At 39.2% G+C, this 17,584-nt stretch overlaps 1 protein-coding gene across 5 annotated transcripts in view; it reads left to right on the top strand.

Annotated features, from left to right (window-relative positions):
* The window catches only part of NPNT (nephronectin), a 77,609-nt gene that overhangs the window by 15,032 nt on the left and 44,993 nt on the right, over positions 1-17,584 (top strand). For 2 of the 5 annotated variants that reach the window (XM_018049240.1, XM_018049242.1), the window contains exon 3: positions 3,745-3,795. The exons of the other annotated variants lie outside the window; for them this stretch is intronic. In XM_018049240.1, coding sequence (XP_017904729.1) covers positions 3,745-3,795 — 51 coding nt within the window. The remainder of the gene's footprint in view (positions 1-3,744; positions 3,796-17,584) is intronic. 5 annotated transcript variants of the gene reach the window in all.

The raw sequence follows: 17,584 nt of genomic DNA, 5'->3' as shown, positions 1-17,584 counted from the left end.
AAGAGATATAAATAATCAAGTTGGCTTCTTAGCTTTATTATAGTTGATTTTGTAGAAGAAACAGTTTTCTTTTTAATTATATTTAACTAGAAGCCCTCATTTTTTTTTTTTTCCATATTTAACCAAAGGCTGGAGACAGTCTTCGTAGGTACTAGATGCCAGGGAAATACAAGTTAAGACTAAAAATTTGCTGGAGGTGATTCGAATGAGGGTATTCCAGAATCAAATAAAATTTAAAGCTGAACATTTAATATGGTCAATATGTCTTTAACTGTCCTGTAGATTAATGATATAAATTCTCCAAATCTAACATTGTTTTCCTGTTATAATATCATTAAATCACAAGGTTAAAGTTGCCTTTTGTAAATATTACTGACTTATTCTCAACTTTTAGGAACCATGTCATCACAGTTAAAATTTGCACTAATGTACACAAATGAAGAAACTAATATTTTTGGATTTATGCTTAACTTTGCTAAAAACAATGCTGTTTTACAAAACTTTAGCCTTGTTTTCATAGATCAGAGTTTTCAAACTCAGTTTCTATGAAAAATCCTTAAATGGTCAGAGGTATTTCTGTATTTAGCACAGAAACTAACTCCTTGGATAGACTTTCTGAATATTAGCTTCTTGCCACCCAAAATATTTTTCTAAAGCCTTTGTGACTTCCTGTTTTCTTTCACTGTTAAGGTTTTGTAGGTACTTGAAATCTACTGTCCAAGTGCTTTCATGCCAACAAATAGCAAGTAATAGAAAAAGACAAATTGCAGCTTATACTTAAATGTATTTTTTTTAAATGTACATGGGTTAGGGTACATGATTTTATATAATTTACTATGGCAATAGTTTCTACTAGATAAATTGTCCTAAGTTCATGTAATTGCATAAATATTTCACGGTGTTTCATATTGATAATGTTGGTTTCAAGTTCTTTTGTTCCTTAGATTGTTTTTAAATCACTGATGAATTTAAAAGTTCTTAATATCTTTGTGTATGGTCCAAAATTAAGATATCCCCCTGTATAGCTTATTTCCTAATTAAGGCAGAATTTTGGTTTTTTTTTTTAAAGCAATTAAAACAGGGGAGAAAATACAAAATTATGAAGAGATAATTTGTAGATTTGTTAAATGTTCTGTTCTCTAATCTTGTGTTGAGGTTTGATGGATTTTGTAACTTAAATACTTATAAAGTAGTGGAAAGATTCCAGATTGTTACTCAAAATTCTATTCATGGGGTCTGTTGTCTTGAATGTTGCTTTAATAAACATGCAGAGTTGGAGAGTTGTCTATAAATAGTGTTTCCTGGGCTAATATTAACTTTTTTGACAATGAGAAATACATGTAATTTTGGGTTGGGACAGGGAGAACGTCTTAGAGTTACTACTTTTTCCAGCTGGAGATTAGGGTTGGAAGATAGAGGTGCAAAGTCTGGGAGGACCAGTCCCTTTCATCTGGGAGCCTGGATTTATTGCCCTGAAGGACGTGCGTGTATCTTGCTTCAGAGGCTGTGTGATGATACACCATAAGACAGGGATCCCTTTGGATAATACAGAGGCTCAATTCCTTTGGGTTTCTTATCCCTCATTTTCCCTAACTCTGTCCAGGGCCCAGAATGGACTCCAAATCTGTGACCTGTGTTTAGCAGGCAAGAAAAGACATCCCCAAATTGTTTAGCTTCTCTGGTTTATATTAGTTACAATTTTATAAAAAGTCATCAGAGTGCTCATGATGTTTAAGGATGCCTAATAATCACGGAGACCTGTCTGTAAAGTCAGTGTCACTGGGAACCCTGAGGTGAACTGAAGCAGTGGTCTGGGGCAAGTCTCAGGAGAGACTTCTGCAGTTGAGAATTCTCACTGGGTGGCTTGGAGCTGGCAAGACTGCATGTATTAAACACTATGGCTTTTTATAGTGGCTGTTGGAAAACTGATTATCAGGAGAAAATGGACAGGCGTTTCCTTATTATTTGCTACGAATGAATCCTGTTTTAGTGCTTTTCACCGTGGGGTTCATACCACACACACAAAAAACATGTAGGGCTTTTATTTTTGACAGCTTTCACAAAAACTGTGGTGATGGTTGGCTATGAACATTTCCTTACACATCATTAGAGAATAGATTCCAGAAGCTTCCTGGAGATAATTACTCCAAGTTTAACATTGCTTTGACTTAAAATGCAGTTTTGTATAGTTTTAAAATGCAAATTTTAGAATGTCGGACTTTGGCTAAAATTTCATTCTGGAAGTCTTATTTAATGGGTGTAGATACCAATATCATAAAACTTGCCAAATCTATGTGTGTCAACACTGATTTAAGTGAAGTAGGAGAAATGTGACCCAATTAAGATATTATGAGACAAAAATAAACTATACAGAATTGTTTGGCTGCTTGGTACTAACATAACTAGTTAGAAAATAATGATGTTTGCTATTCTTTATTAGCTTATTTCACCTTTATTTTAAATTAATACTTTTTCTTGATAGATTATTCAAAATTTGCATTCAAAGAGAATTAAAGAAACAGTATCCTTTTATATTTTTCTTCTCATACATAACCGTAGTCATGGTTTTCCTTAATATGTGATCCAGAGTATAATTTGCAATTTATGCTTTGATTTATTTTCAGCTTTTTGCTTAGATTGTGCCTGATATATGTCATTATTTTAAGAAATATATCAAGATCAGGAGTTCTTTTAAAGTTAGCAACAATAACAAAAACAACACGCTAACTTGTAAACACAATGGACATGAAAATAATACTCTAAAAAACAAATGTTATGTGTGCCTTTAAAAGTATAAAGCAATCATTCTGGATCGATAAACTACTGCTTTGAGTTAAATTGGACTTACAATTTTTTTCTTCTGATACTACCCCAAAGAAGGCTCTATGCACCTTGCCTTAAATTATACAAACAAATAACACAAATGGACAGTTAAAGTGAATATTTTGTGCTTTAAAGAAGACTAATATTTTATGCTATAAAGGCATTGATCCAAAAGAAAAGTAATAAAATCATCTCTTCCCTTACCTCTAGGATTTCTAGGCGGTCGAACCCTAACCATTACTAGTAGTGTTTCAAATTTCTTCCATTTACTTTCATTATACCGGGTTATTTGTATCTTCGAGTGAAATGGCTGAGCTTTCCCACTAATTCCCGTTGCTATTGACAACCAAAGCAGCCATGCAAGAAGAAAATGCTGTGGAAGGAAAAGAAAAAAAACCTTAATATTTCCTTCTCAAAGTTGGAGAGAAAAGGGAAACACAGTATGTAAGAAACAGGTAAGTAAAAAAAATATATATCACTTTAAAAAACTACTAGTCTTGGTTACTAATTGATCAAAAGTTTTAATTTTTTTTCAGATATTTTGTCCAATACTCGTTTAAATAAAAGGATACTGTCTCTTGGAACCAAAAATTAATATTCTGAAGATTAAAAATTGGATTGGAAGGTACAATGTCACTAGAGGTCTGAAATATTTTAATTTAGAATTTGAACTATGAAAGAATAGCACAACTTCAATTATTGGTTAATATCTTTGTTACAGAATGTTTTTTAATGACAAAATGGTGACTAAAATATTACTATTTTGAACATGTCCTAGATTTTTTTTGTTTGTTTCAGAAAAGCACTGAAAGTTGCAAACATGTAAGTCTCCGGGAATGTAACAAGTTGATAAATACCCAAGTCCAGCCTCCTTACAGAGAAAAGATCTGGAATTTCTTTTTTTGGACATTTGTTTTGCAGCTTTCTACGTCTTAAGGCAGAGAATAGCCAGGATAAGGTGCCAGCTCAAAGGTTAGATGAACATTTTTTTTGAAATAATTTCGGCTAATCTATGTCTTGAAAGGCATACTTCTAAATAATAACTTTATAAAGTTATTAATAAAACTTAACACTAGTTGTGTTCCTGAGTTGCTTTTTGGGGGGAAGCTGTATTCCTTAGAGATGTGTTTATTCTGTTCATAATTTTGTTTCCAGTTCTTACATTAAACTTTTCCATTTCAGTTTATAATTTCTTTCTTCTGTTTTACGAATCTAATAAATTTACCTCCATTCTAACCTAAAGGACAGTTTATATTTTTAATACTTAAAGAAGCAAAAAAAAAAAAAAATAATCCACCAAAAGAAATTACTAACACCATCCTATCATTAACCTGAGGGAATTGTGTCTCGTATTCATTAATTCTCCGTGGAAAAATCAGGTAAGAAGTCTTTTTATTGTGTAACATATGTTAGATGTGGTACTAGCACCTAGGAGTGTTCATGCTATGATTTTGGTGCATAAGAAGTTTCTTGTTTTAAACATTTTTGAAAGTGAACAATGTCACCTGACAAATCATCCTTATGATACTTAACTGAAAATTTTTGGTGAAATATGTGTAATTCTGTTTTATGGATTTGGTACCAAGAAGACAACGTACTTTATATTTTTATATGTCAGAGAAAGTGTCTTTAAGGGGAGATTTTAATAAAACCATTTGGGAACAAGCTTTGATAGTTTTGGAAATAAATGTTAAGACTTTTTTCTGTTCAGAGAGACTTAAAAAAATCAAAGCATATGTATCTTATATTTACTGTCAGCTGTAGGATTAACTATCAGAGCTATGGCTGAAGTTAAGGAGTCAGTGCCAAAGAATATAATTTGGGTTTTGTCCCCAGCACATGTGGGTTCAGGACTCTTTCCTGTGACTCGCCAACTGTGACATACTAGATATTTTAAGTTTTCTGCGCCACGGTTTCCTAATCTTTAAACCTACTGGCAGGATTGTTGCTGGCCATCAGGAGAATGCCTCCTCCTCATGCAGAACAGTTCTTGATAAGTGTTTGAACTTTGAAATGGTGTTTTACCAGGGTCGATGATAGCATCCGTGGTATATGGCATGTTTTAAACTACATTTTGTTTACCATGCCCATCATTTGGAAATAATCCATTGGAGGTAGTAGAAAGTTTCTCAAATAATTCATGTCTGAAGTAAAAATTGTCATTGGGTAACTGCCTGGGCTTCGGAACCATTCCTTCTCCACTTCTTTAATAGCATCCATCCCATGTCAGAATGAGGTATGGTTTTGGTTACCTAGCCCAGGGAAAAGGAACTGGAAGAACTGGATTGTAGAATTACATGTAGAGTTACTTAGAGACTTATTTGACAAAGAGAGACTTATTTGACACACATTTGAGAGCTTTACTAAACTTAAGGAGCTAAGTTAGGGGCTGGGAGAGAGACGTTTAGTAAAAGTTTAATCCAAGTTTAATAAAGCATGGACACTTGCTTGGGAGGAGCTGATTCGATAAGATGGTTGTCTTTTATTCCTTCCAGGATTCTAAAGTAGGCAAGAGTTAGGGATTAAAGAGCTGAGGCTGTTTAGAGGAAGAACTACTTCTGCCAGAGTGGATCAAGGAAGATTTCACAGACTCGGTGGGCTTCAGTTGATTCATTCATTCCGTAGCTACATACTGAGGGCTATTCCCTATCTCAGCCTGGGCCAACCACTGCAGACATCAGTAAGATGAAGCTGCAGGCATTGATGTCATTTCCTGTCCGTGTGGAAGGCCCACAGATGAAGTCAGTATTGGATGAGAGGTGTGTTTTGATGCAAGTGTGCTTTGAGATAGGCACTGTGAAAGCCCATCGCAGTGGGCAGTGTCCCAGCCAAGAGGGATGGACTGGTGGCCCAGCTGTATCCTCAGGGGTAGTCAAGTGAAGGACACCGGGCCAGACAAAAAAATACATTGAAGCTTCAGAAGCCAGAGTTAGAGGCACATTCCAGGAAATGTAAGAACCTTCATCTGGGCACTGGGGTATGTGTTTGAAGGGTATCTGATGACGGATGCTGTGGGAGAGGGAGGAATGAGCTGACTCGTGGAAGGCCTCTGATGGCATCTTAGAGTCGTGTTTATCCCAGAGTTGTAGAGGAGCACTCTGCAGATTTTAAGCAGGGGAATTACCTAATCAGATTTGTATTTCAGGAGTTATAAGCTGGTTCTAGTGGGTCAGTATTCTTGCCTGAAAAATCCCATGGAGAGAAGGAGCCTGATGGGTTACAGTCCATGGGGTTGCAAAGAGTCGGACACGGCTGAGCATCCACACACATGCAGTGGGTCAGATCTGGCATACAGGTGAATTTGGTTTTGCTCACAGAGAGCTGGAACATTTTTTAAAATAGGTGCCAGTGTTTCCAAGGAAAAATGATCAGGCTTTGTTAATAAATCAGTCGCTCCTCTTGCTACAAGGAGTTGGTGGGCTGGAGTTGCTTAGCGCTGCCCTGTTGGACGAAGCATGCACTCCATTTTATCATAGAACTCACTGCTTCAGGACAGATGCCCAGGATCTGTAGGCACTTGGGTTCTGGGGCCACTTGCTGAACATTTTGCTGGTTGGCAATTAAGAGATTGCCTTTTGAGGCTCAGGGCTAGAGGCTGTTACAGTAAACCTGGCGGGAAATTGAGTTTTATCTTAAGCGACACTGGTGGAGCAGAGAAAAATAGGGATTGACGGATAATAAAAAGAAAGGATTGAGGGGTGAGTATTAGGACGGGGCGGGGAATTCAGGCTTCCTGGTCAGACCCAGCTGTTACCAGACCTGTATTTTTGAGAAACTTACCTGACCTTTCTGGGAAATAGCTTCTTTTTTGGTAAAATATAGATAAGAACTCAACCTTATAGGGTTTTTAATGAAGATCAAGTGAAAAAATGTGAAGCACTTAGTTCAGTAGTTATTTCACATTCAGTGAAATGGCAGCAGATGGTGTGCGAATGGTGTGAGGAAGACGGAATCAAGGATGATGCCCAGGTTTCTGGTGTGTGCTTTGGTGGGCTAGAGAACACGGGAGGGAGTTCAGGGGAGGACCTCAGTGTTGGCTGTGACATCGAGGAAGTTCCTGTGAGACTTGGAAGTGGAGAGGTGTGATACGTGGGTGGATTCCAGGCCTAGAGCTCAAGGGCGGGTCTGAGTGGGGCACCGGCTGGGGTTGAATGATCTTTTCACCTCTGTCCTACTCGCACCTTCCTTCCCCACCATCGTCTTCAGTCAACATTAACAATCCTCACAACGTCCTCCATAGAAGAATAACATTAAACGTATCTGAGGAATGTGGGAGAAGGAAAATACTGTATTGCATGTGGGCTGAAATGTTCTCTGACAGTTTTTGGTTCTTCACAAAGTTTCTTTCCAGTTTACCATTTTGGCCTTTAGCCAAAAGAAATGAGTAATTCAACATTTGTTTATATCAAGGGCTGAAAAAGAGAACTACTCTCTTAAAACATTCTATCTTTCTTCCCCTTTTGGTTAACTTTTTCTGTATCCCATCACAATCACTTTTAATTCTAAGCAGATACTCAGCTCAGAGTGAATTGTTGTTAGGAATGAATAGCCACACGTGTGTGTGTGTGTGTGTGTGTGTGTGTGTGTGCGTGCGTGCGTGCGTGCGTGCGTGCGTGCGTGCGTGCGTGCGTGCGCGCGCGCGTGCGCTTAGTCGCTCAGTCATATCTGGCTCTTCGTGACCCTTTGGACTATAGCCCGCCAGGCTCTTCGGTCCGTAGGACTTTCCAGGCAAGGATGCTGGAGTGGGCTGCCATTTCCTACTGCAGGAGATCTTCCTGACCTGGGGATCGAACCCACAATCTCCTGTGGCTTCTGTATTGCAGATAGATTCTTCACCAGCTGATCCACTGGGGAAGCCCACACTGATGTTACAAGTTCATGTTCTTTCTTATTAGAACATACTGTGACTCAGCCCTGCCGTGGGTCCTGGCTCAGAGGCCGCCTTCATTCTGCCTTCCTGACTTTAGTGACAGGAAGTGTCTTCTTTCTCCACACTGAGTTATAGCGCTGGCGTGGCACCTGTCTCATCCTGCTCTGTGTTGGGATTCTTTGTGGATCTGTATCGTTTGTTCTGCTAGACTGTTAGTTCCGTGAATCTGGGGACTGTGTCTTATACCTCTTTAGCTCAGTCAGTACCTTGAAGGTATAAGGACCGGGCACTTCTATATAAAAGAAATAAAAAATGTGAACATGATGTAATCTTACTAAGCAGATTGTAGTTTTAGGAAAAACAGCTTACTGGGGAAATAACTATATTTAATTTGTCTGCCTTTCTTATGACCTTACCACATATTGTATAAAAGATCTTAATGCTTGAAGACGGTTCTTAAATCAATGTACATGCTTGAAAACACATACAGTGTCGTCTGATTGTGACACCTACTTCTCACAGTCGATTGCTTGTTCGCTGGTATGGATGGAATATTGACTCTTTGAGCATGAGAGTCTTCAGGCTGGTGATTGCCTTATCGTAGAAGGACTGGTTTCTGCCTTGTGGGCACAGTCACAGTGGGCTGCCCTTGTGCCGCCAGACCCTCTGCTGTTTCACGTGCCTCTGGCTTTGCTTACGCTATTTTTTCTGAATAAAAGGCCCTTCACCCATCCACATGGTGAATTCCTACTCATCTTTTAAGATTCAGTTCACGTTTCCTCTTGCAAGCCTTTCCTGACATTTTCCCTACTCCTGCCTGCCTGCTGAGAAATTCTTTCTTCTGTATTCTTTTAACACCTTGTACACCTGTCATGCCTGTCTTTGTGAGGAGACTGTGTGCAATTTCAGAGCAGATACTGTGTATTTGAAGAGCTCAAAGCCTAGTGAAGGAGCAAGGTAAGAATAATACTTGTGATAATATAGGATGGTATGTGTGTGTGTGAATACACACACACACATATATATATATAATTTATGGCAGAGTTGTGCACAGAGGTTTATGAAAGCACTGAAGGAGGGCCCCAAAATCAGAATGAGGGGCTAAAGCAAATATTATTTAAGCTGAGTATTGACGCTGTCTAGATGTTAGTCTAGCAAACAAAGGGAAGAACAACAGTCTGTGTAAAAGCGTGGGAGTATTGGAGTATGTGATTTCCTGGGAACTACCATTAGTGGGTCTGTTTGTGGATATGACTGGAGAGGAGAGGAGACTGGTGGGATAGCCAGGAGTCAGATTGTGAAATGTGGTGTTCAATGTCATACAAAAAGTTTGAACCAGCATGATGAGCTCCAAGTAAACATGAAGGGGAGTCAGGGAGTGTATGGGGAGAATGGCATGGTGAAATCATGGTGAAGCAGATGACACCTGACTTGAAGTCCACAATCCTGGAGGCAAGAAGACCCTTGTGCCACCACTTATTTAAGCCATCCCTTTTTGATGGATGTTTGTTTCCAAGTTTCTGTGTAAGGTCCTCCATCAGATACATTTGGAACAATTAGTGAAGTAATGCTTTCCTTTAAATTAAAAAAAAAAGTGAGCCGCACTGACAAAATGCCTCACATCCTGCATTTCTGTGTACAGTCACAAAGCTGGTTGCGTTTTAAAAATGGTTAATAAATGGCTCAACTCCTGGTCTGTCAGTGACTCTTTAAACGTAAGGATTTTGGTCACTGAAGGAAGTGGTGATGGTTACTTTAACACTTTCTGGCCTTTTTTTGATGGTTGCTCAGTACCCCTATTCAAAATTAGAGCATCATTTCCTTAGCTAAAACAAATATAATTTTCACCCGATATGTCTTTCATCATTGCTTGCTTGCGCTCAGTCATGTCCGACTCTTTGCAGTTCCACAGACTGTAGCCCAACCAGACTCCTGTGTCCATGGAATTTTCCAGGCAAGAATACTGGAGAGGGTTGCCATTTCCTACTCCAGGGGATCTTCCCGACCCAGGGATCGAACCTGATCTTTTACATCTCCTGCACTGGGGGGTGGATTCTTTACCACCGCGCCACCTGGAAGTCTGTGTTTCACCATAATCTCAATGAATTCTTACATTATGCTATCGGTGTTTTGTAAGTTTCTGTTTTTTTGAAAGAAATCTGTTGGCACTATTACCTTTCCAAAACCTTTTCTGACTCCCTTAAACCCATGTAACTGACCACTTCCTCTCCTGTATCCTCTACACATATCTGTTATTAAGATATCTTTGCTTACTTATGTCTCTCCTTAATAGACTTCCCTGGTTGAGGGTAAGGACTTGATCACTTACTGATTTTATTATCCCTAGTCCTTAATACAGTTTCTTAGACACTGTAGCAATTCATCTTTTTGTTCTTATAATTCTATTTATAGATATATATTTTTTGAGCTCTTACTATTAGGTGGCTACTGTTCTAAGTACTTTATTTGGATTTTTTCATTCAGTCATCCCCATAAACCTATAAATGTATATTCCACCTGTTGGCTTACTACTTTTTAAGTAAAAAATGGCAGTGCTGAAATTTTCCTCTGGTTCAACCTATAGTCTTCATTTCAGAGCAGAGAGAGCTGAACACTCTGCGTAGGTAAACCTGGGACCCTAGGGCTCTAACTCCAGCATGTGTGCCCTTATCCCCTTCTCCAGAGTGCACTAAGTACACGACAGCTCACAAGTTAAGAAATATTTGTCAGAGTAATTAAGTAATATTTGTCAAGGTATGCATATCATCCTACACGTGTTTATAAAGTTTTTTCCCATTTTTGTACTTGCAAAATTTCAAATCCACACAGGAGTTGAAAGTATAGTAACAGTAAATAGCCGTATACTTTTCATGTAGAATTGGTAACATATTACACATTTGCAAGTATGCTACATACACTCTTTCCCCCTCGCTTTCTCTCTCCCCACCCCTGCCCCCCTTCTTATCTGCACACATACACACACACAATTAATGAGCCATTTGAAAGTAACTTAGATATAATGGCTCGTTGTACTTACATACTTTAACATGCATGCCAGGTCACACTTAAATTTAACATAGGTACAATAATATTATGTAGCAAACAGTCCATGATTAGATTTCCCAAATTATCTCCAAATGATTTTCATGGATTTTTTTGGATCCAGAGCCAATCATAGATGTTTCATTTAGATGACATTCCTTAGAACAGTTCTAGACCTACTTTTTTCTAGATCTGAATTTGAAGTTTCCTCATTACTAGATGGTGGTTAAACCTTTTTGGCAAAAATATTACATAGGTGATCATGTATTATGATATTCCCATTGCACATAATGTTAGTTTATTCTGTAATCAGTGGTGCTAAGTTTGATCACTTGATTAAGGAGTCTACCAGATTTCTCCACTGAAAGGCACCTTCTCTTTGTAATTAGTAAGTACCCTATGGGGTAATACATTGGCATTCTTTGAATATTCTGTTCCCTAACAAACTTTCACCCAGTGAAAGTTTTAACATCTGTGGATAATTATTACTCAAATTATTTCAGTCGTGGTTGTAAAATTATCTTTTCAGATTCTGTCATTCCTTCTTCATGTTTCCTGGCATTCTGTAAAGAGGAGCTCAGTTCTCTTTATAGAATCACTCTGGACCCATGGATTCTTTTATTGTTCAGTTCAGTTGCTCAGTCGTGTCCGACTCTTTGCGACCCCATGAATCGCAGCACACCAGGCCTCCCTGTCCCATCACCGACTCCCAGAGTTCACTCAGACTCATGTCCATCGAGTTGGTGATGCCATCCAGCCATCTCACCCTTGTTGTCCCCTTCTCCTCCTGCCTCCAATCCCTCCCAGCATCAGAGTCTTTTCCAATGAGTCAACTCTTCACATGAGGTGGCCAAAGTACTGGAGTGTCAGCTTCAGCATCATTCCTTCCAAAGAAATCCCAGGGCTGATCCCCTTCAGAATGGACTGGTTGGATCTCCTTGCAGTCCAAGGGACTCTCAAGAGTCTTCTCCAACACCACAGTTCAAAAGCATCAACTCTTCAGCCCTCAGCCTTCTTCACAGTCCAACTCTCACATCCATACATGACCACTGGAAAAACCACAGCCTTGACTATTCAGTTGTTATCAATTACTATCCTTATTCTTCCTGGTGCTCAAATTATGCCAAATTTGGCTAGTGGGAACACTTCCAAGTAGCTCCTGTGTCATTTTCACTTGTTTCCATAATTTTTTGAACATGCCTTTGCTTTTTGTCACAGCAAAATATTCTAGCCTCTCTGCTTCAGCCTTGGTTTTATTGTGGAATGGTATTTGGAAACAAAGATATGGGTGTTATGTGTGATCATTGCTACTGTTCAGTTCAGTTCAGCCGCTCAGTCAAGTCCGACTCTTTGCGACCCCATGAATAGCAGCACGCCAGGCCTCCCTGTCCATCACCAACTCCTGGAGTTCACCCAAACTCATGTCCATCGAGTCGGTGATGCCATCCAGCCATCTCATCCTCTGTCATCCCCTCCTCCACCTGCCCCCAATCCCTCCCAGCATCAGAGTCTTTTCCAATGAGTCAACTCTTTGCATGAGGTGGCCACAGTATTGGAGTTTCAGCTTTAGCATCAGTCCTTCCAATGAATACTGAGGACTGGTCTCCTTTGGGATTGAATGGTTGGATCTCCTTGCAGTCCAAGGGACTCTCAAGAGTCTTCTCCAGCACCACAGTTCAAAAGCATCAATTCTTCAGCACTCAGCTTTCTTCACAGTCCAACTCTCACATCCATACATGACCACTGGAAAAACCATAGCCTTGACTAGATGGACCTTTGTTGGCAAAGTAATGTGTCTGCTTTCTAATATGCTATCTAGGTTTCCTTCCAAAGAGTAAGCGTCTTTTAATTTCATGGCTGCAGTCACCATCTGCAACAATCTTGGAGCCCAGAAAAATAAAAAGTCTGACACTGTTTCCACTGTTTCCCCATCTATTTGCCATGAAATGATGGGACCAGATGCCATGATCTTTGTTTTCTGAATGTTGAGCTTTAGGCCAACTTTTTCACTCTCCTCTTTCACTTTCATCAAGAGGCTTTTTAGTTCCTCTTCACTTTCTGCCATATGGGTGGTGTCATCTGCATATGTGAGGTTATTGATATTTCTCCCGGCCATCTTGATTCCAGCTTGTGCTTCTTCCAGCCCAGTGTTTCTCATGATGTACTCTGCATAGAAGTTAAATAAGCAGGGTGACAATACACAGCCTTGACATACTCCTTTTCCTATTTGGAACTGGTCTGTTGTTCCATGTCCAGTTCTAACTGTTGCTTCCTGACCTGCATATAGGTTTCTTAAGAGGCAGATCAGGTGGTCTGGTATTCCCATCTCTTTCAGAATTGTCCACAGTTTATTGTGATCCACACAGTCAAAGGCTTTGGCATAGTCAATAAAGCAGAAATAGATGTTTTTCTGGAACTCTCTTGCTTTTTCCATTATCCAGCGGATGTTGGCAATTTGATCTCTGGTTCCTCTGCCTTTTCTAAAACCAGCTTGAAAATCTGGAAGTTCGTGGTTCACGTACTGCTGAAGCCTGGCTTGGAGAATGTTGAGCATTACTTTACTAGTGTGTGAGATGAGTGCAATTGCATGGTAGTTTGAGCATTCTTTGGCATTGACTTTCTTTGGGATTGGAATGAAAACTGACCTTTTCCAGTCCTGTGGCCACTGCTGAGTTTTCCATATTTCCTGGCATATTGGGTACAGCACTTCCACAGCATCATCTTTCAGGATTTGAAATAGCTCAACTGGAATGCCATCACCTCCACTAGCTTTGTTCATAGTGATGCTTCCTAAGGCCCACTTGACTTCACATTCCAGGATATCTGGCTCTAGGTGAGTGATCACACCATCATGATAACCCAGGTGGTGAAGATCTTTTTTGTATAGTTCTTCTGTGTATTCTTGCCACCTCTTCTTAATATCTTCTGCTTCTGTTAGGTCCAGACCATTTCTGTCCTTTATTGTGCCCATCTTTGCATGAAATGTTCCGTTGGTATCTCTAATTTTTTTGAAGATATCTCTAGTCTTTCCCATTCTATTGTTTTCCTCTATTTCTTTGCATTGATTACTGAGGAAGTCTTTCTTATCTCTCCTTGTTATTCTTTGGAACTCTGCATTCAAATTGGAATATCATTCCATTTCTCCTTTGCTTTTCTCTTCTCTTCTTTTCACAGCTATTTGTAAGGCCTCCCCAGACACTCATTTTGCTTTTTTGCATTTCTTTTCCATGGGGATGGTCTTGATCCCTGTCTCCTGCACAATGTCATGAACCTCTGTCCATAGTTTATCAGGCACTCTGTCTATCAGATCTAGTCCCTTAAATCTATTTCTCACTTCCACTGTATAATCATAAGGGATTTGATTTAGGTCATACCTGAATGGTCTAGTGGTTTTCCCTACTTTCTTTACTTTAAGTCTGAATTTGGCAATAAGGAGTTCATGATCTGAACCACAGTCAGCTCTTGGTCTTGTTTTTGCTGACTGTATAGAGCTTCTCCATCTTGGCTGCAAAGAATATAATCAATCTGATTTCGGTGTTGACCATCTGGTGATGTCCATGTGTAGAGTCTTCTCTTGTGTTGTTGGAAGAGGGTATTGCTATGACCAGTGCATTCTCTTGGCAAAGCTGTATTAGCCTTTGCCCTACTTCATTCCGTATTCCACGGCCAAATTTGCCTATTACTCCATGTATTTCTCGACTTCCTACTTTTGCATTCCAGCCCCCTATAATGAAAAGGACATCTTTTTTTGGTGTTAGTTCTAAAAGGTCTTGTAGGTCTTCATAGAACCGTTCAGCTTAAGCTTCTTCAGTGCTACTGGTTGGGGCATAGGCTTGGATCACCATGATATTGAATTTTTGCCTTCTAAACAAACAGAGATCACTCTGTCATTTTTGAGATTGCATCCAAGTACTGCATTTCGGACTCTCTTGTTGACCATGATGGCTACTCCATTTCTTCTAAGGGACTCCTGCCCGCAGTAGTAGATATAATGATCATCTGAGTTAAATTCACCCATTCCAGTCCACTTTAGTTTGCTGATTCCTAGAATGTTGATGTTCACTCTTGCCATCTCCTGTTTGACCACTTCCAATTTGCCTTGATTCATGGACCTAACATTCCAGGTTCCTATGCAATATTGCTCTTTACAGCATCGGATCTTGCTTCTATCACCAGTCACATCCACAGCTGGGTATTGTTTTTGCTTTGGCTCCATCCCTTCATTCTTTCTGGAGTTATTTCCCCGCTGATCTCCAGTAGCATATTGGGCACTTACCGCCCTGGAGAGTTCCTTTTTCAGTATCCTATCATTTTGCCTTTTTATACTGTTCATGGGGTTCTCAAGGCCAGAATACTGAAGTGGTTTGCCATTCCCTTCTCCAGTGGACCACATTCTGTCAGCCCTCTCCACCATGACCTGTCCGTCTTGGGCATCCCCACATGGCATGGCTTAGTTTCATTGAGTTAGACAAGGCTGTGGTCCATGTGATCAGATTGGCTAGTTTACTGTGATTATGGTTTCAGTATGTCTGCCCTCTGATGCCCTCTTGCAGCACCTCCTGTTTCACTTGGGTTTCTCTTACCTTGGATGTGGGGTATCTCTTCACGGCTGCTCCAGCAAAGCGCAGACGCTGCTCCTTACCTTGGATGAGGTCACCCCTCCTGACCTTGAACGTGGAGTAGCTCCTCTCAGCCCTCCTGCCCCCGCGCAGCTGCCCCTGACCTTGGACATGGGGTAGCTCCAGTTCAGTTCAGTTCAGTTCAGTTGCTCAGTCGTGTCTGACTCTTTGCGACCCCAACCCTACTTAAAGAAAATCTCCCCCAAGTCTACTTCACACTTCCAAATAAGTAATAATACTTTATGAAGTGTTCTTAAAGTCTCATTTAGCATTAATCTATGTTTCGGTGTTCTGCTACAATGAAAACAGAAAAAAGGTAAAATTTCAAGTAAACCAAAAATGACAATACTTTCAGAAGAAGATTGCTTAAGTGGAAATGGATAGTGCTTAATTATAGTAAATAAAAGTTGGTTTGAGATTCAAAGATGCAGGCACTTATTTTCTTTGGTCTACTTCAGGAATTAAAAAGTTAAATAGAGATTAAATAGACCCTTGAGAAATTTCAATTGGATATTTCCAAAAAGACAAAAATAAATTAACCAGACAGCTCTTGGAAAATAACATTATATAGAACAGAAATCCTTATTTATTTTAACTTCATACTCTAAATTATCAACTGATTGACTTAATATTTGACTGTAGTTTATGATTAGTTTACATTCTTCATGAAAATAACATTTCTTAAAGTGTGAGAGCAAAAAAATCATAGATGTAATAATACATCAGAAGAGAACAGTTCTATATACTTCATTAAGGATTCAGAATCTGGCTTCTGTATCTAACAAGCAGTGAAGTAAAAAGATCATTTTATGTTGAAATATTCTGGCAGGGTTACTTCAATTTTCTCAGATTATAGGTTGTATTCTTAACTGTGACTTCTTCCTAGAAGTTTTATGCCTTCCTAAATACCTTTATGCCTTTAATTACCTTCGATATTCTCTATCCCTCTCATCCTTTCCTGGTTAGTGTTTTCACTATAACCTCACTCTCCTCTCTGCCAAATACACTCAAAAAGCTAGGTTTCTGGAGTTTTTCTGAATACCAAAAGAATTAGAAGATTATAAGAAATTTTTTTCTGAAATCAGGCAAATCACTTAACTTTCTGTGCTTTTGCTTGTCTGCTGGTAAAATAAGGATAATGTCTGTCTCTCTCTTGCCTTATATGGATATTGTGAGGGTAAATTTAATCAGTCATTTAAAGTGGTTTTGCATTCTGTATTCATGAGATCGTTTAACAGATAGGTTTTTTTTTTGTAATGATAACAATCAGAGGCACTTTTACTCCAGTTTTTACGACAGAAGGGATTTAGATTTGAAAATAGGATATTCAACGCTAGAATACAGGATATTAGGAGGCTGGATCTCCCTTTGGAGATCTTGGGATCTTTGGATTCTTCTCTGTGGGTTTGTGGTACCTATGATAAAGGAAGCTCAATGCCCTTTTCGGTGGAGCCCTTTAACATTCCGCCTCCATTCCTTCCAGCTCCCATTAACACGGCAATGGCTTGCTTAATGCCTCTTTTAGCAACTCTCTCTCTTCCAAGGCCAGTTGCTCTTTGGAAAAGATACTCCTCATTTTATATTCCTCTTTCCTTAAAATGAGTGTATCCATATCTGAGGTCTGGGAAGCTTGTTAGGTGTCCTGAGGACTCTAGGAAATGTCCCAGTTTTGTATCCATCATCCTTCTGCCCTGCTCTTGAATAGTTTATGTCATTGTTGTTTTCAAATCACTCACCCTGGAGAGCAGTTTCTTTGTTCTGCTTTTAATGGTGCCATGTCTGAATAGCAAAATAATGGAGACTGCAAAAATTACAAGTGATTCTTAGGATTTAAAAGACAATCTTATCTACATTAAGGAAATACTTCTCAAGTTACAACATGATATAGAATAGGAAGATTGCAAGTGATTTTTAAGGTTCAGAAGATGATCTTATTTACGTTAAGAAAGTACTTCTCAAGTTATAACACCACCTGAGGTTGAGTTGGCTTTTCCCTTGCCACTCTCCAGAGCCAACATCTGCTTGGGCAACTCAGGATGTTCATTTTTTTTTTTTTTTTAAACAAATGTTGGCACTTGACTCCCAACATGATTAGATTACATAAGATATTATATAGAACTGATGTGGGAGTTTAATTTCCCCTATCTTATTTGATAACATTGTCTAACATAGTGTCAGAAAACATTGGCCAACTCTCAGAACCCCAGTTACATCAGTTAGGATGAATTTT

This window comes from Capra hircus, chromosome 6 (genome assembly GCF_001704415.2).
Source record: "Capra hircus breed San Clemente chromosome 6, ASM170441v1, whole genome shotgun sequence".
In the NCBI taxonomy this organism is placed as follows: Eukaryota; Metazoa; Chordata; class Mammalia; order Artiodactyla; family Bovidae; genus Capra; species Capra hircus.
This window is presented reverse-complemented; position numbering and strand designations above follow the sequence as displayed.